Source organism: Oryza glaberrima, chromosome 6, assembly GCF_000147395.1.
Source record: "Oryza glaberrima chromosome 6, OglaRS2, whole genome shotgun sequence".
Lineage (NCBI taxonomy): Eukaryota > Viridiplantae > Streptophyta > Magnoliopsida > Poales > Poaceae > Oryza > Oryza glaberrima.
Genome location: NC_068331.1, coordinates 1,884,609 through 1,904,597, shown reverse-complemented (window position 1 = coordinate 1,904,597; position 19,989 = coordinate 1,884,609). Strand labels below are relative to the sequence as shown.

The 19,989-nt window shown below is 44.8% G+C and overlaps 2 protein-coding genes and 1 pseudogene across 2 annotated transcripts; 1 reads left to right on the top strand and 2 right to left on the bottom strand.

The window, feature by feature from the left end:
* Nucleotides 1–35: 35 nt before the first annotated feature.
* Nucleotides 36–3,619, bottom strand: LOC127776849 (3-phosphoshikimate 1-carboxyvinyltransferase 2-like). The gene is made up of 8 exons (XM_052303410.1): nucleotides 3,257–3,619; nucleotides 2,304–2,548; nucleotides 2,070–2,223; nucleotides 1,578–1,792; nucleotides 1,367–1,484; nucleotides 940–1,150; nucleotides 641–702; nucleotides 36–529 (listed from the first exon to the last, which is right to left on the bottom strand). The coding sequence occupies exons 1-8, from the start codon at nucleotides 3,566–3,568 to the stop codon at nucleotides 311–313; spliced, it is 1,536 nt and encodes a 511-aa protein (XP_052159370.1). The 5' UTR covers nucleotides 3,569–3,619; the 3' UTR covers nucleotides 36–310.
* Nucleotides 3,620–6,996: 3,377 nt separating this feature from the next.
* Nucleotides 6,997–10,382, top strand: LOC127776848 (transketolase, chloroplastic). The gene is made up of 7 exons (XM_052303409.1): nucleotides 6,997–7,518; nucleotides 7,913–8,003; nucleotides 8,104–8,209; nucleotides 8,297–8,579; nucleotides 8,658–8,806; nucleotides 8,895–9,048; nucleotides 9,135–10,382. Exons 1-7 carry the CDS (start codon nucleotides 7,030–7,032, stop codon nucleotides 10,089–10,091), a joined length of 2,229 nt encoding a protein of 742 aa, XP_052159369.1. The 5' UTR covers nucleotides 6,997–7,029; the 3' UTR covers nucleotides 10,092–10,382.
* Nucleotides 10,383–11,660: 1,278 nt separating this feature from the next.
* Nucleotides 11,661–18,396, bottom strand: LOC127776258 (uncharacterized; annotated as a pseudogene).
* Nucleotides 18,397–19,989: the final 1,593 nt, after the last annotated feature.

The window sequence follows — 19,989 nt, the reverse complement described above, 5'->3', positions numbered from 1 at the left end:
GTGTCGTTGCATTGCCATGAGTACCAAGGAGACAATTTAGTAAGGTGGCAATTTATAGCTTCTGAAATCGCAGAAGGCCAAATTATTCTTTATGTCAAAACAGTCTGAATGAATTTAGTGTACAGATCCCATTTTACCTCAATTCTCATCACCTTATGTAACGCAGCCTTGCTACAAACTAGTATTACTAGCACAAAAACTCATCTCGTGAAGAAAAGAAGAAACGAGTTCCCTCAACAGTCAACACATGGATGATGGACAGACAGACAACAGAATCTAGACCTTCGCCTCGACTCTTTTAAAGCTCAGTTCAGTTCCTGACGAAAGTGCTTAGCACGTCGAAGTAGTTGGGGAAGGTCTTGCGGGTGCAACCAGGGTCCCTGATCGTCACGGGCACGTCGGCGCAGGCAGCGAGGGAAAAGGCCATGGCCATCCTGTGGTCATCGTAGGTGTCGATTGCCGTGATGTTCAGCTTCTCCGGTGGGGTGATGATGCAGTAGTCAGGACCTTCTTCAACCGATGCTCCCAGCTGGCACAACACCAAAAAAGAAGAAGATGAATTTAAACATCATTGAAGGAGAATTCAACTTATGAACAAACTACTTGAAGAACGAAAGGACACAGGATCTAATGAATTTACCTTTGTTAGCTCGGTCCGAATTGCAACCATCCTTTCGGTTTCCTTTACCCTCCAGGAAGCCACTGTGGAAGACAATGGATAAGTATGATGAACAAACATGCAATTTAGCTGAAACCGTTCAGAAAATTGCCAGCAGCAAACTTCATAGCTGAAACTACAGTGGTACTGTTTACCACACAAAATGAACCTTGTTACATTTCTAAGTTATTTTGAAGAAAGTTTGATTATTTGTTTTGTCCCAATGCTAAGCAGTAATTGCTAGTATAACAGAACAGGTATAATAGGCCTTGAATGTTTACCATCTCTGATAGCAGTTGGACCATCAGCGAAGAGTGCAACAACGGCAAGAGTCATGGCAACATCAGGCATTTTGTTCATGTTGACATCAACAGCTTTCAGGTGTTTCTTCCCATACGGCTCACGTGGTGGACCGGTAACGGTTACACTAGTGTCAGTCCATGTAACCTTTGCTCCCATCATCTCAAGTACCTCAGCAAATTTGACATCACCCTGTAATATTAACATGAAGGTCAGGGAAAATGACAGCACAGCAAGCCACAAGAGAACCGTTTAGTTTGAAGATTAAGCTAGGGTATATGGCACTCTCTAGGTCAAGAGTATTTGATTAACAGTGGCACAATACAGATTGTGCAATATCCTGAATATGTGACTACTGACTAAACTTAATTAAAAGGTAGAATGCCAAAACATGCACTACAGTTATACCTGCAAACTGGTCGTACCACAACCTTGAACTGTCACAGTGCCTCCAGTGATTGCAGCACCAGCCAAGAAATAGCTCGCGCTTGAGGCATCACCTTCAACATAGGCATTTCCAGGAGATCTGTCAATGCCAAAGAAAAGAAAACGGGTTAGTTTAGGGAGTTAATCATAAACACCCGAATAATTCAGCTCAGTAAGGCAGCTAGAAGCCTACTTGTACTTCTGCCCTCCCTTAATATAGAATCTGTCCCAACTATCAGAATGCTCTGCCTTCACACCAAAACGCTCCATCAATCTCAATGTCATTTCAACGTAAGGAATGGAGATTAGTTTGTCAATGATTTCGATCTCCACATCCCCAAGGGCCAAAGGAGCAGCCATCAGCAAGGCACTCAAGTACTGACTGCTGATGGAACCAGAGAGCTTAACCTGTTGAGTGTAATTCAGTTAAATGCTAATTCAAAAGAAGACATCAAGACCAAAAAAGAATGCCCAAATAGACAAAAATAAGGTACCAAATTCAAACGAATATTGTTCACTTGAGCTTGGCAGGAATATGACATATTGATTAAGCATGAAACATTTCAAGTTACAATGCAGTGTAAGGTCGAATTGCATCATAGAATGTTCCTTAGAAATGCAGAGGGTTGACAAAGAATTGAGGTGCATACAGAAGTACAAAGGATGCAGTTTAGGAGTAACTAACCTTGCCACCAGGAAGTCCTCCGATTCCCTTGACACGAACAGGTGGGCATTCAGTGCCAAGGAAACAGTCGACATCCGCACCAAGTTGTTTCAACCCGACAACCAAGTCACCAATTGGTCTCTCCCTCATTCGTGGCACTCCATCAAGCACATAACTGATGGTAAAGAAAAAGGTCATAAAACATACCCCATGAACTCCATACTTATTTTCATAAACATTAAAAAAAAAACATACGTTGCATTTCCACCAGCAGCAGTCACGGCTGCTGTCAATGGTCGCATTGCTGTTCCAGCGTTCCCCAAGAAGAGTTGCACTTCCTCTTTCGCATCCTTCTCAACAGGAAACTTGCCACCACAGCCAACGACTACAGCTCTTTTTGCAACTTTATCTGCTTCCACAGAGAGCCCGAGGGCTTTCAGGGCCTCAAGCATGTAGTGAACATCCTCACTGTTCAGCAAGTTGTCCACCACTGTTGTCCCCTAAAACCAGAGAAAAAAAAATGTCAATAACTTGTCAAAGGATAGATACCCGCTTGAAATAATAGCAATGTAAGCAGGCATCAGTTTCTTGTCCACATAGAAATAAGTTAATGACATGCTTGGAAACAAATAAACCCAAGGGATCGCACATTTAGTACCAAATATGGCTCATGATAAACTGATGCTACAAAATAGCAGCTCAAGAATTAAAATGTTAAATTTTGTGATCAAAGCTATTAAGAATATAGAGCAATGTATTGGGGAATTATTAATGATGATGTAGAGGAGCCCCAAAATTCCATCATTTTGGGAGAAAGCGCTGCTTGCAAATGTTCAAACATGACACTGGTACAGTGCGAAACCTCCAAAGTTGCCTTAGTTTACACAAATCTCATAATAGACCTGACCAGACTCGTTAAGGAACTTGTTTTGAGTGGATCATACTGTCGTGAAAATTTAGTAGCCTGACATATGTAGGAGGATATCATACCGTCGTAAGCAGTTTCTTATGCCAAACCAAAATGTTTCAATAAATTGGTTATATGAGTTTGTGATTAAAACCAGAACCTCAGTTATATCTCATCGTTAGATTGACTTGAGCGATAATTCCTAGGATTTCACAAACACAGCCACCTCACCTAATAAACCCCCTAAAATCTCATCTCCAAAAATGGAATTCACGCAAGAGAAGGGATCCATATGCCTCACCTCGGAGAGGGCGGAGAGGAGGAGGATCCTGTTGGAGAGCGACTTGGACCCTGGCAGCTGAACCGCCCCGGAGATCTCCCTGATTGGCTGGAGCACGATCTCCTCCGCCTTCGCCGCCGGCGCTGCCACCGACGACGACGACGCCACCACCACCTCCCGCCGCCCCCGCGACCGCGCCCGCACCCGCATCCCCCCGCGCGCCGCGGCGGGCAGACGCAGCTGCTTCCGCGACGAGAACGCCGCTGACGCCCGGTCCAGGGACACCGCCGCCACCGCCGCAGCCGCGGCGTTGGACGCCATGGTCGCCGCCATTGCCGGCGGCGTGGAGGTCGGGAGGATGGGGTGGGGTTGGTGGGAGGGGAGAGGGGAGAGCGCGCGCGGGGTTGGGGTTGGTGCGGTTGGTGTAGGAAGGCGGAGAAGGGAGGAGGAAGAAGAAATAGGAAGAGGAGGAAGAAGGGAAGGGTTGCCACCTACCACCGCGAGTGCGCGAGTCCAGTCCAGTCGTGTGGACTGCTAACGGGTTGCGGATCCCGCTGCACGCTGTACTTCGTACGGTGGGCCTACAGCGATTAGATGGGCCGGGTTTGGGCCCGGTCGTCCCGTGGTGGCAGGATAGCTTCCTAAACTTTTAGTTTTATAAAAACATAAATTGTTTTATATATATATATATATATATATATATATATATATATATATATTTTTTATTTTCAAGATATGAACCTTTTGGCCACACCAGTAGGGCTGATGTTTGCAAAACAACATTGTTACACCCGTTTGAGTAGCGTGGCAACGTTATTTGGTCACGCCACGTTGGTTGTCGTGTCCGCTGTGTGTAGCGTGTGCTAGTATTATTTTGCCACGTCAAGCGAATTTGGTGGGGTTAAAACGTTTATATTTTGAAGATAAGTTTGAAAACGGTTTTTAGTTTTTAAATTAAAAATTGAAAAGGTAAAAAAGAAAAAAGAAAATCCAAGCGGCGTGGTTCTCCTTCCGTTCCGTCGGTGTCTCCCAAGTCTCACCAACCAAACTCAGCTCGACGGAGGAGGGAGAAGGCCGTCTACGTGTACTGCCTACGTGGCAGCGTACGAGTGGAGGAGAGATGGTGAGACCACGACCAGTGCACCTACCTGAACACAATACACATGGCAGTTCGTACGATTTGTCACACTGGCATGCGGGGCCAGGGGCCTACGTACAATATCACTGGAATGAAATTGGGTTGGTGGCACTGCGCAAGTGAATTGGTGATCCGTAGGTGAGTGGAAATTTGGAGGAAGTAGTAGTTGAACTCTTTGCACTGCAGTAGGTGCGTTCCTTTTCTTCATTTCGTCGTAATGTAAACAACCTTGTAAGTTAACGCATGCTTTCGTCCTTCTATAATCAACAAATCCAATATGGAATATCGCCGTGACATTGTGGCACATCTAGAATTATGATTCTGCATAGATTTATTTATTGTATTAGGTTTTTTTATTTTGCAATAAAGAGAGTAGTCAAACATTAAGGCTATCCATCGATCGATACGTGGCATATATGTCGAAGTAATCTATAGGCCTAGTTTAGTTTCAAACTTTTTCTTCAAACTTCCAACTTTTCCATCACATCATTCCAATTTCAACTAAACTTTCAATTTTGTAGTTAATTAAACACACCCATAGTTGCGTACTTTGGAATAGAACTGCATGCATTTGATGGTTGATGCATCTTAATAGATTTTTATATTTTAGGAGGAAGGTAATAGTAAAGTAATTTAAGGCGATAGCAACTGGAGTCGTAGGTGCAGACTTGCAGTTCATTCACGTCTCAATATGGCGGTCTTTGTGGGAGAGAAGCAGCCACTGACGAGAGCCGAAAGAGAGACCCGACCCAATCTTTTGGGGCTTTGAAAGGCTACCCAACATGAACCAAAGAGTCAAATTGAAGATGGCGTGCTGCTCTTGGTCTTTTGAATGTGGCAGCAGCCAGGATCAATGCATCCTAATATATCTATATGTTGGCTTAGTGAATGACTACTAATTAAACACAATTAACCCCAGGGATGGTCACATGACTACTGATCTCTTAAAACTGTTTAAATTTCCCCTGTCAGAATCTACACATCTATACGTACAATATAAGCTCTTTTTTTAAAAAAAGAAGAGGTTAAATTAAGCTTGAGCATCTTCTAATAGTAAGGTATAAATCAGAAGCAAAAATAACATCAAAACTGTTACAAAAGCAAGCAAACCATATAAATAAGAATATTCCACAAAGGTAGATTCCTGCTGAATAGATTCTATGCCCATCTGGGTCTATCTTGTTATTTATTCTCGTGTGGCTCGGTTTCATCATCCATCTTGGCGAATCACATAAAAGAGCAGTTTGCAATTTATATTTGGTTGAAAAGAATGGCAATTTTACGTATACCTCTGCATCTAAAAAGTTGATTTTTTGACCCCAAATTTTCAACATAAACATCACAATCAACCATGGAATGACGCCAGAAAACAACTGTGACGGCGACGACCCCAACATACATAAGGAGCCAGGACAATCTCTACATTATTTTTATCTCTTAGAAAAAAAATATGTCCCATAACAATTTTTTTTCAAAAGGCTCACCAGACCACTAACAAATAGGCGAAAATATCTTTAATAATATCCAATCGTTTCCTACCCTCTTCCAACGGCCAGGATCATCTTGTTTGCCATATCAACGGTCATGGCTGATATCCTCATCCACCAACCCACCTCACCACACCCATCCCCACATAAACCCAGTCCATACACGCAAATCTAATAAAAACCACATGTATAGCTGCAGAATATAACAATGCTACAAACTTGCACTTTATTATTCCAAGAATTGATCATATATGGTTTTACCATTTCCAGCATTTTTTTAAAACCTAACAGTAGAATTTTGTGAAAGCTACAAAATCAATCAGGTCAATGTTCATATAAATGTAAAACGAACTAATTTCATCAGATTAGTGTGCTATAAACACAAGAAAAAAAAAGTAATATCACTCCTCTTTGCAGAATATTTTCACACCTTAGCCAAATATGCATCTAACTTTTTTCTCCAAGATGCCTAACTACTGTAGGTTAACATCTGTTAAGTTTTTTTTTTTATTGTGTCGTATCTTCATCATGTGTTAGACACTGCTATACTTTGTTACCAGTATAGACTATGTAATAAGGGGCTATAGTTTCTGTTAAAGCAAATGTCGGATTTTATCGACTCCCTTTGTTTTTAATATATGATACCGTTGTTTTTTAATACGTTTGATCATTCGTCTTGTTAAAAAATTTGTGTAATTATCATTTATTTTATTGAGACTTGATTTATCATCAAATGTTTTTTATGCGCGACTTAAATATTTTTATATTTGTACAATAATTTTGAATGAGAAAAATTGTCAAATGTTTATTAAAAAATCAACGATGTCACATAGAGGTAGTATTATTAAAAAAATATTGGTTAACATTTGTTTAACTACAAAATAATAACTAATTTAAAGATTATCAAATAAGTAAAGTACAATAACTACTTTATAAAGATTATCGGTTCAATAATTGCGGCGAGAAAGTGCTCCTAATCTCACCAGCCATGGCGGCTTAGGATGCTGGTCCATGCACCATGTCCACCTACACACCATACCCCCTTCCTTTTTATTGGCTACGAGTCCCCCCAAAACGCACCCCCAAGTCTATACATAACCCATCCCATCTCCCACCCCCCCAACCTCGCCATCTCCGCCTCTCCTCGCCACCACACTACTCCTCTCGCCATGGCAGCGCACTCCGTCGCCGCCGCGCACGCCACCATCGCCGCGCGCGCGGGTGCCGCCGCGCCAGCGCCCGCCCCGCCGGAGCGCCTCGGGTTCCGCCTCAGCGCGCTCGCCGGCCGCGGCCTCCGCTCCCCGCTCCCGCCTCGCCGCGGCGCGCACCCCGCGTCGCGCCGCAACCAACACCACAACCGCGTGCGCGCGGCGGCGGTCGAGACGCTCGAGGGGCAGGCGGCGACGGGGGCGCTGCTCGAGAAGTCGGTGAACACGATCCGGTTCCTCGCCATCGACGCCGTCGAGAAGGCCAACTCGGGGCACCCCGGCCTGCCCATGGGGTGCGCGCCCATGGGGCACATCCTCTACGACGAGGTCATGCGGTACAACCCCAAGAACCCCTACTGGTTCAACCGCGACCGCTTCATCCTCTCCGCCGGCCACGGCTGCATGCTCCAGTACGCCCTGCTCCACCTCGCCGGCTACGACGCCGTCTTGGTAAGCGCTTCCCATATCCCTTTGCTCGTTGCATCTCTCTTTCGCTTCTCGAGTTGGTTGGTTTGGGCCGGCTAAATCGGGAGTAGGTTCGTCCAAGTTTCGGATCTTGTTAGGTGAAGCAGTGGAAAGTGTGGATCTTGACTGCTATTTTTGTGTGGCGGCTTCGTTTTTTTCCCTAGTAAAAGTGTGCACCTTTCCCAGTCGTCAGAGATCTGTTTAGTGAAATTTAATCTTATATAATACACCTAGGAAGATTAGTTGGAAGATGCTATAAGTCGAGCAATTGTTCACTGTAAATTCTGGAGTGATCAGTGAAGTGTTTAATATGGTTGACTTCAGTTTCAACTGATTTGTTCATCGAGCTTGCTGTAACTATGGCCGCATATTGCTGCAGGAGGAGGACTTGAAGCAATTCAGGCAATGGGGAAGCAAGACTCCAGGCCACCCCGAGAACTTCGAGACACCCGGAGTTGAAGTTACCACTGGTCTGTCATCTCCACTGAAGCTCATAGCACCTTTAAGTTTCTATGCTGGAATACATACAGAACTGAATGTTTCGGGTTCTTGTTTGGTTTTGTTCTGTAGGACCTCTTGGTCAGGGTATTGCAAATGCAGTTGGGCTGGCCCTTGCCGAGAAGCACCTGGCTGCTCGTTTCAACAAGCCCGACAGCGAGATTGTTGATCACTACACGTAATATGTTTTATCATGAATGCTTTTAGTTTTCACTTTAGTTATGGTGGTGCAACCTTGGTAACATGATTCGTGGATTTTGTGCAGCTACTGTATTTTGGGAGATGGGTGCCAGATGGAGGGTATCTCCAATGAAGCTTGCTCGTTGGCTGGCCATTGGGGTCTTGGCAAGCTGATTGCATTCTATGATGACAACCACATTTCCATTGATGGAGACACAGAGATTGCATTCACTGAGGATGTGAGTGCTCGCTTTGAGGCTCTTGGTTGGCACACAATCTGGGTTAAGAATGGCAACGATGGCTATGATGAGATTCGTGCCGCCATTAAAGAAGCAAAGGCGGTAACTGACAAGCCAACACTAATCAAGGTTAGCTTCCTGTACATTCTGTTATGCTGTGTTTTGTTATAGAACTTATCATATTTAGCTAAAATGTACTCTTTTTAGGTGACCACCACAATCGGTTTTGGATCACCCAACAAGGCCAACTCATACAGTGTCCACGGAAGTGCTTTGGGTACCAAAGAGGTCGAAGCAACCAGAGAGAACCTTGGATGGCCCTATGAGCCATTCTTTGTGCCTGAGGATGTGAAGAGGTTTGTCTATTGTTGTTTTGGTTATCTGAATGAGATGTTGAAATTTCATAGCACTCGCCTTATGGTTTATTTGCATGGGCTGTTACAGCCACTGGAGCCGCCATGTGCCCCAAGGTGCTGCTTTTGAGGCTGACTGGAATGCTAAGTTCGCCGAGTATGAGAAGAAATACCCAGAAGATGCAGCGACCTTGAAGAGCATTGTCTCAGGGGAGTTGCCCGCTGGCTGGGCTGACGCTCTTCCTGTATGTCTTTTACCATTTCTACTCATAACATTTGAGCTGGTATGTGAATGATGACATTCTAATGGTAGATTACTTGATTTGTACAGAAATACACTCCAGAGAGCCCGGCAGATGCCACCAGGAATCTCTCACAGCAGTGCTTAAACGCACTTGCTAAAGTTGTTCCTGGTCTTCTTGGAGGAAGTGCTGATCTTGCATCCTCCAACATGACACTGCTTAAGATGTTCGGTGACTTCCAGAAGGATACGCCTGAGGAGCGCAATGTCCGATTTGGAGTCAGGGAGCATGGAATGGGTGCCATTTGCAACGGCATTGCTCTGCACAGCCCAGGACTCATTCCATACTGTGCTACTTTCTTTGTTTTCACTGATTACATGAGAGCTGCCATGAGGATCTCGGCCTTGTGTGAAGCCGGAGTTATCTATGTTATGACCCATGACTCTATTGGTCTTGGAGAAGATGGTCCAACCCATCAGCCCATTGAGCACTTGGTGAGCTTCCGTGCGATGCCCAACATTCTGATGCTTCGTCCTGCTGATGGTAACGAGACTGCTGGGGCATACAAAATCGCGGTCCTCAACAGGAAGAGGCCATCCGTCCTTGCTCTCTCCAGGCAAAAGCTTGCTCAGCTGCCTGGTACCTCAATTGAGGGTGTTGAGAAGGGTGGGTACATTGTCTCTGACAACTCAACTGGCAACAAGCCCGACTTCATTGTGATGAGCACTGGCTCTGAACTAGAGATTGTCGCCAAGGCTGCTGATGAGTTGAGGAAGGAGGGGAAGACTGTCCGTGTCGTGTCATTTGTTTGCTGGGAGCTTTTCGATGAACAGTCGGCTGAGTACAAGGAGAGTGTTCTCCCTGAGGCTGTTACTGCAAGAGTCAGCCTTGAAGCAGGGTCTACTCTTGGATGGCAGAAGTACGTCGGAAGCAAAGGCAAGGCTATTGGCATCGACAAATTCGGTGCAAGTGCTCCTGCTGGAAAGATCTACCAGGAGTATGGCATCACCGCGGAGAACGTCATCGCAACAGCAAAGAGCCTGTAAGATTCAAACCGCGCGTTTTGAGTTTTTGACATCGTTGATGCCAAGGAACAGTATACATGAAGCCATGAAGGTCTTGTGCCCAAAGATTGGAATAATGAAGGGAGAGGGATGCCTGCATTGGAGCGTGAGTGGTATTTTAGGCCTGTAATAAGCACTGCTTTTCCATTTACGTTTGTTTTGTTGGATCACTCCTTAGATGATTCATCAAGTTGAGCCTGATTCAATTGGGGACTGGTTTTGGTAATATTTACATTTGACTATAGTCCAGCTACAATATCCATTCTCCCTAAAGTCATCTCCTCTCAGTGTGTTAATGTTAGTTTGCTCTTCACTATAGTCTTGCACAAATGTTGCTAGGAAAAAAAAAAATTCTTGCATACTTTTTTCTGGTCCATAGGTGCTTTTGGTTGAGCATCAAGATACATGAAGCTATATCCAACTCTCTTTTTTTTCTATGGACTGCATGGCTTCTCTGTTCCGGTACGGCTAGGATGAACTACCTCCACTGCTTCTTGCTCTTCTTGCTAGTTGCTACTAGGGTTCTTACTCATTTTTCTTTTCTTTTCTTTTTTTTTTGTCTGTGAAATGAGAGCCTTCAGAAATGTATGTGGCTGGAGAAGAAATTGAAGCAAGATAGGCAGGCTATCCATATTGTCTTCTTCTTTAAGGTGTTTGGAGCCTCAGATAGATCAGGGTGTTCTCGGCCTTTTTCTTTTCTTTTCTCGGTCGTTTTCTGTGGCTGCTGCTGCAGAAAGCAGCCTGTGACCGATTGTAGATAGTAGAGGAGAGTGCTTTGCTGAGAGGTTGACGCTGCCTGGCCAGAGTTTGAGATTTTAGTTGAAAATGCTGTTACATTTTTCTAAAAAAATAACATGTTCAAACGTTAAAAAATTTAAATTAAGATAAACATAGAAGAGTAAAGTGCATCGGCCGATCTCTAAACTTGTTTATCTGTGTCGTAAATCCATGACTCGGAACTTGTTTAAGTGTATCATTTTTTTTTCAATTTTGAGTTTAAAGTTTTAAAATTTTTCAATAGAAATTTGCCCATTCTCGTTTTAAATTTTGAGTTTGACGCACTCTTAAAAAAAATGAAAAAACATATACACGGTTACTTTTCCTGTATGACCGGCCATCCCCACCCCAACTGAATCAGCGCTATGTTACCTCCGCAGCTCTGCATTTGCATGATTTTCATAATCAACCAAAATTTAAATTTTCAACCTTAAATTTGAATTGATTTTGGGGTTTTTTTTCATTGTAATTTATTTTTCAACCTTTGCTTTTAGATCGTTAACAACACGTACATAAAAGTTGTAATCACAAATTATTTTTCATTTGTAAATATGTTGTTTCGCATTTTCCTCCATCGTGCGCGAAATGGGAATCCGGTCAGCAATACTCTGGCTGGCAAAAGGACACACTTGGCCTAATTCACCTCAGTTCAAGCCAGTAAGGCAGTAACTTAAACCGAATAACATAGCAGTGTCTTCCACACCAGCTTCTTTACACTATCTTCCACACCAACTTACTTCCTCCATGGTCTTCGACCGTAATTGGAGCTACATGCTAAGTGAAGAGTCCCTCTAGATAACCTGGTTCCTCCATGCCCTAAAGAAAATATACAAGCAAAGGGGCAATCGATCAAGTAGCTGACATTAAGTGACATCAGTAATTTACTGCCCAAGACGTGATTCTATTACCTTATACAAAGATCTGAGCATAGCCTCCTCATCTTCCGGCTGTAAAGAGAGAGAAAAGTCCGGTCATTAACGATTGAGTAACAAAAATAAATAAATAAATACTTGTCAAATAAATTGCCATACATTGAGACCGTCGTATTCGCTGCGGGAATCGTTCAGTCCAAAGGCAAACAGCCGTCCAAATGACCCCCACTGTAAGCATCAGAATTGTTGGGGTGCTTCAAACCATATTTTCCATCATTTCTACAACCATAGCAGTGACCTTCACAAAAGAAAGGGGGCACATTTGTCATTTTACTGCCAGAAAACTAACCGGGTATTGTGTGGTCAAAGATAAACAAAAAATGTGTGCACAAATTCCTATTAGCATAAGCTGCACTGCTATCCAAACAAATCTCATAAGCACAACCACACTACATATGTTTTAAAACAGAAAACTATATGTGCTACTATATTGAACTGGAATTGTAAATAATACAATAAGTGAATCAGCAACATGAATATGCAATAGTTAAATAAAGATTAAAGAGTGATTACCATTAGCGGTAGGTTTAATTACACAGCAACAGCTGACCACCCATTCATCTTTTCCTTGCATATGCGATAGTTCAGCAAAGAATAGGTTGTCCATGGCACAGCCAGACTTGTGGGCTCCTTTTGTTTTTGTAGTGAAATTGATATGGTAGTAATACCTTTGGTCCTCATACATTACTCCAATTTGCAAAAAATCCTTCAGTTCATAAGCAAAATCCTAAAATAAGAGACATGGATCAGATCATCAAGTGTTACAATAGGACATAAGATATAGACATATATGTTGTGTGGGTATTTAGATAGATGAGAGAGAGCATACCCCCAAAAGATTATGATCATCATTGTACTTCTCAACTAAAGCTTGGACCAAACAACGGTTATCCTTTTCATAACCCCCAACTAAATTGAAATGTTTCCTTTTGCCATCAGGCCAGTACATATCTTGCCGTATCATACTCTCGATGAGAGGGAGCCTACCAAGCTCCTCACCCCTAATTACATCAACATGCCCCCATATGATTAGTGTGTTAGTCTCAAAGTGGCAAATATGATGCGCTATAAAGTAATCTGCACAAGTTAGCGAGGTCATGAACGGTTAAGGTAAATAAATACATCCAAGCATCCAACCACAAGAGTTTGCAGCGAATAAACAGATAACGAGATAGAACAAAGTTAAGAAGCCTCACATCTCTGGAATCCGCAGGTTTTTTTTTTTAAACCCCGCGGGGTGTATTTGTATTAAAGTAGGGGGAAAAACTGTACAATAGCCCAGGGGGCTAGGAGATTACAATAAGAAAGGAAAAAGAAAGCGGGTGGAGGGGGGTGCAGCTACAAAGGAGGGGTGCAGCTGATGAGTCTAATTTACGTAATGTCGGTTATGCTTCCATGGTTGTGGGTCGTTAGACATTGGATGCCCTTTGCCCCGCTTACATGCCAGAGCCAGATCTCGTCGGTCGCTTTCTCAACGATTCCCTGCGTCGCTGTCTCTATGTTCTTGAAAACCCTGTTATTTCTCTCTTTCCAGATTTCCCAGGATAGTAGGATAAGGATCGATTTGGCACCCTTCCTTTTCTCCTTAGGAATTGTACTAACGGTTTGTGTCCACCAGTCCTCAAGGATTGTCGTTTTAGATCAGTTCTGTGGTCTTAGCTGAGGCATGCCGAGCCTTGTTGCTATGGCATCCTAGATTTTCCTTGTGATCGGGCATTCATAAAAGAGGTGGTGTGCCATCTCGAGGTTTCTGAAGCAGAGCTGACAGAAGTAGTTATTTGGCCACTCCCTCTGCTGAAGTCGATCGGCCGTCCAAATTTTGTTTTGGAGGAGTAGCCAGGCAAAGAATTTGCACTTCGATGGTGCCCAGCATTTCCATATCATATTTGCTGATACCGACGGTATGCCCCCTAGGAACTGCATTTGGTAAGCTGATTTTGTTGTGTAGACTCCACTTGCTGTCCATTTCCATCGTATGTTGTCTTCAATGTCTTGGGTTAGTGTGATGCCTGAGGTCCAGATTATCTCGAAGACCTTGAAGAAATCGGTGACGAGGGCCGTTGTCAAGTTGTATCGGATGTCATCGATCCACTTGTTATCTTGTAGGGCTTCTGCGACCGTCCTTTTCTTTTTTTCTAGCGTGGCGGAAGAGATTGGGCGCTACTGCTTTCAAGGTGGAGCTGCAAGCCCATGGGGATTCCCAGAAGAGCGCCTTCCTACCATCTCCGATTGTCACTGACGTGGATGCCGCAAAGAGCTCGTTGTCCTGTTCATCACAGGGTGTTGGCATGCCGATCCATGGCTTGTCGGGGGAGGTCCATTCATACCATAGCCATCGCAGGCGAAGCGCCCTTCCCATCTTGGTGAGATTCGAGACCCCCAGACCGCCATACTTTAGGGGCCTGCAAACACGCTGCTAGTTCACTTTACACTTTCCGCCATTGACTTCATCGCCACCGTCCCAGAGGAATTTTCTTCTTACTTTGTCAATTTCTTGAATGATTTGCTTTGGTATTTTCAGAGTTGTCATGGCATAGATTGACATGAAGCTTAGTACTGATAGTACTAACTCTCTTCTTCCTCCCGCCGAGAGGAGCTTTTTCTTCCAACTAGCTAATTGTGGCTTGATTCTGTCAATTAGGTATTGGAGATGGACCTTTCGGAGCCTGCTTATCGTGAGTGGCATCCCTAGGTATCGCATTGGAAATGTCCCGCGGGGGCCAGTAAAGTTGTGTAGCACTTCATCAAGGTCAATTTCACCACAGCTGATTGGGATCACTGAGCTTTTGTGAAGGTTAACCTGAAATCCAGTAGCACCCCCGAAGTTATTCAAGATCGAAATCAGGTTGTCCACATCCTGTCGTGATGGTTTGATGAAGATTGCCGCGTCATCAGAATATAGGGAGCATCTGAAGCGTGCACTGCGGTCCGCTAGGTCACTGAGGAGGCCCTCATCAGTTGCAATCTTGAGTAGTTTGTGTAGGGGGTCCATCGCAAGAATAAAAAGGTATGGGGATAGGGGATCCCCTTGCCTTAGCCCTCTACGGTGATCAATTCTTTCTCCCTCAATCCCATTTAGTGCAACCCTAGAAGAGGAGGTTGAGAGGATTAAAGCCACCCAGTCTCGCCATCTAGTACTGAACCCCATTTTTTCAAGCAGCGTTAGGAGGTACTCCCATGAGACCGAGTCGAAGGCCTTGGCAATATCGAGCTTGAAGAATAGGGTGGGCTGCTTGGACCTGTGCCTCTTCTTAGCCAGGTTGGAGACATAGAGGAAATTGTCCTGGATGCACCTTGTTTTGATGAACGCACTCTGAGCTTGTGAGATCACTTTGTTAATTTGTCTGGATAGGTGGATTACCAAAATCTTTGCAAGGAGCTTCGCTAAGGAGTGAATTAAGCTGATTGGTCTATAGTCGCCCATAGTGCAAGCATCATTCTTTTTGGGGATGAGGATGAGTGTCACTCTATTTATACTCCCGAAATTTCCTCCCGATAAGGAGTGGAATTTGTCAAGCAATTCCATGATGTCTGACTTGATAACCTCCCAGCAACATCTGAAGAAAGTGCCTGTGAAGCCATCTGGCCTAGGTGCCTTCTCAGCAGGCATCCGTTTGATAGCTTCCCAAACCTCCTCGGTGAAGGGGGAGTCTAGATCTTCTGGCGTCACCTGGGGTAGGTGAAGCTCCTCCTAGTTCAGGGTGCAGGAGCGAGGGAGTCGCTGGCCCATCATAGAGGAGAAGTGTTCGTGTAGGGCACGCTTTTTGGCTTCATGAGTTTCCAGGATGACGTTGCCACGGTGGAGTTTGTGAATGTAGTTCTTCCGATGGCGCGCATTGACTTTCAGGTGGAAAAACTTAGTGTTTGCATCACCCTCTTTCAGCCATGTTAGTCTGGATCACTGTCTTCTCCTTGCCTTCTCTACAGCAGCAAGACCAAGAATCCGTAGCTTTAGATCTTTTCTGAGGGAGATCTCCAAGGGCGATAGTGCTATGTTTTCTTGTGCAATGTCCAAATGGAGGATTAGCTCATTTACGAGATGGAATTGGATGCGACTGTCACTTAGGATGCAGTTGCTCCAGGACCGTAGAGCCTTGGCTGTAGCTTTTAGCTTGGAACTCAAGCGCTTGACAGGGTGAGAAGCGCTAACTGGCTGGGACCAAGCCGTCTGGACGGTGTCAAGGAAGCCCGACAGTCTTGGCCAAAAGTTTTCAAATCTGAAAGTTGGTTTTCGCGGCAGCTGGTGTGTTGGTGAGAGCAACAGCGGGCAGTGGTCAGAGTTGGAGGAAGAGAGAGCTTGTAGGTTGTGGTTAGAGAAGAGCATATCACCATCTGGGTTACAAAAAATCCGAACAAAGTTGGTTTTCACGGCAGCTGGTGTGTTGGTGAGAGCAACAGGGGGCAGTGGTCAGAGTTGGAGGAAGAGAGAGCTTGTAGGTTGTGGTTAGAGAAGAGCATATCACCATCTGGGTTACAAAAAATCCGATCCAACTTCTCGAGGGTTGGGGCATCTCTCTCGTTACTCCAAGTGAATCGTCTATTTTGCAGTCTCAATTCACGGAGTTCACATCTATTTATCGCAGCCCTAAACCGCCCCATCAGTCGACAATCAAGGTTGAGGTTATTCTTGTCTCTTGCCTCGTAAATCAGGTGGAAGTCCCCCATAATCAGCCAGGGGGTCTGTCCTGATGGTGCCACTTCGCACATTTCCTGGAGGAAGTTTTCCTTATCAGCGTCGTCCGTCGGTCCATAGACGTTGGTGTGGAGGAATGCCGTGTTTGAGGACCGTTGGGTGAGACGGACTGAGAGGGAGAAATTTCTAATGTTGATATCACTGTGCTGGAGGATATCATCATCCCAAAAGGTAGCTGCTCCTCCACGGCTCCCATCAGCAGGAAGGTAGCTGAAATTATTCAGTCTTAGACCCCCAATTTCCGAACGCATTCTTTGGTCCATGATTGCCAATTTTGTTTCTTGGAGGCACATGATGGATATGCGGTTGGTGGTTGCCACTTCGCGGATCGCTTCTCTTTTTGCCGGGTTTTTTAGACCCCGCACATTCCAACACATGATATGTTCACTAATCATTGCACAACGAGACAACCATTCTAAAAAGGCAGTGTCTTATAATATCAGCATTTGAACCAATATATTGCCACAGCAGTAGCCTAATACTAGTTACTATCCTGAGCCTCACACAGACTAGAGGAATGCACTGCTTATTTCTTATTAGCCAGGGGGGCTTAAGGCCCGGGCCGGCTAACAGAGCAACTACTAGGGGGGGAGCAAAGGGTGTGAAGCACCCCTGGCAGCCCAGTGCTAATCGCTTACAACACGGACAGTGACTGACTAACATGGGGATGGTCGCGCTCCTGCATGGTGATGGTGAGACGCATGCCTAAGCCGTGCCGGTGGTGATGCCATCCTGTCCGGCGAAGTCCGACGGAATGGAAGCTGGGTCGTCGAGGCGGGTGAGGCAGCGGAGGCCGGCGATGACATGTGGCGGCAGTGGCTTATCGAAAGCCTTGACGAACGCCGCAATCGCCTCGTCGTTGAGGTCCTCCTCTTTGTCAATGAACCCCATCTCCTTGAGGAGGCGGCGGAATCCGCAGGTTATCAAGATGTTGGTTGATAGCATCATCAACTTCCGGCAGGCTCCGATATGGCCCATTACCCACATCAGGATACATGTGCAAACGTCCCCCAGGATCCATCCTGATGTAGAATACAAAATACCAACCAGGAGGTCTCCTGACCAAAATGGATGACCCTGATGGTGTGGAAGCCTCAATGCCGTCACGCCGTACTGTCTGTGGAGAGGAAGACGTAGATGCAGTTATCGGTTCTTTCAGTGCTGTACTACTGAGTAACTCTCCAGAGAGCAAAGCATCAGGTTCTTGCAGCTCTTGTGCATATGAAGGATCAGCAGCAGTACTAGTTCCCAAGCTGTAGTAAACAAGATCAATGAGCACGGTAATTAATTAATCTAGTGAAATCCATAATCCAAAAGAACCCTTTTGCAGTAGCCAAGCTAACAAGGGTCAAAAACATGTAGTACATTTTACCAAGGTGCAGCATTAGTCCCTATAAATACATACTTTACCCTCCTATTCAACTGACATGTGAGGCCACTTAAGGTCAATGACATGTGGGGCCAAAAGGGTAAATTCTCAATTAGAGGTTATATGATCAACTTACTGGCCATTATCCCCGCCAATAAAAGAAAAAAAACTACTGCCCCTTAGAACAGTAATAATTTCCCCTTCCCTTAGAACAGTAATAATCCTCCTGCAACCTCAAACAATACGAGGAAACTTGTTCTGCGATCCTAACACTAAATCCACACAGGAGACGATGAAGCGAGAGAGGGAGAGAGGAGGCGTACAGTGGAGGCAGCGGCGGCAACGGGGCTCGACGCTGTCGATGACGGGAACTCCGCTGGCAGATAAAGAGGGCACGGGCCGGCGACCTAACCGGAGAGAAAGCCACAAGCCTCCGGACGCTCCTTCGCCGGCGGTGGCTTCTCATCGCTCCGCCGTGGGGCATCGCCGTCAGGAGGGTTCGCTTCGGCGTGGGGATTCGAGGGATTCATGCCGATATAAAATCACACGAGTCCAATCCGAATCTTAAAGCAACTCGTTCGCTTGCTCGGAGCACACCATCTTTATTTATTTCTTTTATTTTAATAACTTTTTTTCTCGCAAAACACATTACAGACGCACACGCTCGTATACACGCGTGCAAACTCATTCGTATGAACACACACGAACACACCTACCTCTACGAGAACATGTGAAGACGGAGTAGCTCGTTGTCGTTTATCACATAGAGATAAATTAGCTGTAAATCAGATTACCCATGTCAAGTCTAAAACATAAGTTTGATGGCCAGGTTCCAATACAGCATTTGTAGCATTTGACTGACTAATTGCATTTGCAGCTTTCATGCAATTAGTCCAAAGTTCTTCAAAACAGCACGGCATTACACCATGAGGTGCCCTGTGTCCACCATGGTAATTGACAACAAGAGTAAATTACTTGGGATAAACCAAGCCATCCATACGGCTAATCTAATACTTGAAAAGCATTGGTTTTCCACCCACGAAGTACACGATGGCGTCAAAGTACTTTGGCCAAGCACTAGCATTGAAGCTTATATCCCAATGTCTCCTAATCCTATATCACACGGTAGATGGCTTGAGATCTCTCTATCTCTTTTTTTTAAAAAAAAAAAAAAACTAGTTCATAAGTTCATTCCATGAACAATGATGAACATCACTCACCAAAGGCATACGGGGTATGTATGGATGCAATTGGCCAATGAGTTCACATTCCAGTCACAGCCCTGCCTTTTATCAGCGTTTGTGGCCAATAAATTTGGTCTTCAGGTTCCTGATGCTTGTGCTTGTGTTTCTGCCCAATGGTAAAGTTGAAGTACTAGCCGAATCCTGCTCATTGAATTGATGTACTATTGTGCCATGACCCATGAGTGCTAATTGTATTTAGGCTGCTTATTAGTAGTGATTGAAATTTTGAATTGAAATTTCGCCCCCCCCCCCCCCCCCCGGCAAGCACAAATCTCGTCCAAAATTTTCCCTTTTTTCAACTTTTTGTGAATTGATCAAAGTTTATTCAAAATTCATCAAATTTTCAAATAATTTCGGTAGAGAAATTTGTGATATTTCGGTTCTTTACCTAATTTCGATATTGCAAACTCTGCCTATTTGTAACCAGTTTCTCTATTGAAGGGTACATATAAAGATGCACACAAACTTACTCTCACACTCACACCACACCACACACACACACCTGTGTGTCCAACACACGCTTAAACTAGAGACTTGGAGGATCTAAAGTCTTTGGTGTGTGAGAGAGGCGTATTACCAGTGAACGCTCATGCATGTGTATACTTTTTTACCTAACTGGAACCAACCGAAGTTAGTCTTGGGGAAAGCAAGAAAAATCCGTCGACGAGACGCGCGAACGTCGATCATGGGGATTGAACTCGTGCGGGGTGGTTTGAACCAACCAGCTGCGGTAGTGCAACTCCTCATTTAGGGAACTTGGTATGCTATATTGAGGGAACTTGGCTAGCCAATGAGTTTTTTCAAGGGGCCACGGAGGTTTTTACGTAGAAGTATGGATGACAATCTAGTCTACGAATTAATAGTC

Coding starts and splice junctions, on each gene's coding strand:
- LOC127776849 (XM_052303410.1), bottom strand. CDS start 3,568: ATGGCGGCGACCATGGCGTCCAACGCCGCGGCTGCGGCGGTGGCGGCG. Junction 1,793..2,069: donor GAGGACTTCCTGGTGGCAAG/GTTAGTTACTCC, acceptor TACACTCAACAG/GTTAAGCTCTCTGGTTCCAT. Junction 530..640: donor TTCGGACCGAGCTAACAAAG/GTAAATTCATTA, acceptor GTGTTGTGCCAG/CTGGGAGCATCGGTTGAAGA.
- LOC127776848 (XM_052303409.1), top strand. CDS start 7,030: ATGGCAGCGCACTCCGTCGCCGCCGCGCACGCCACCATCGCCGCGCGC. Junction 7,519..7,912: donor CCGGCTACGACGCCGTCTTG/GTAAGCGCTTCC, acceptor ATATTGCTGCAG/GAGGAGGACTTGAAGCAATT. Junction 8,807..8,894: donor GTGCCTGAGGATGTGAAGAG/GTTTGTCTATTG, acceptor GGGCTGTTACAG/CCACTGGAGCCGCCATGTGC.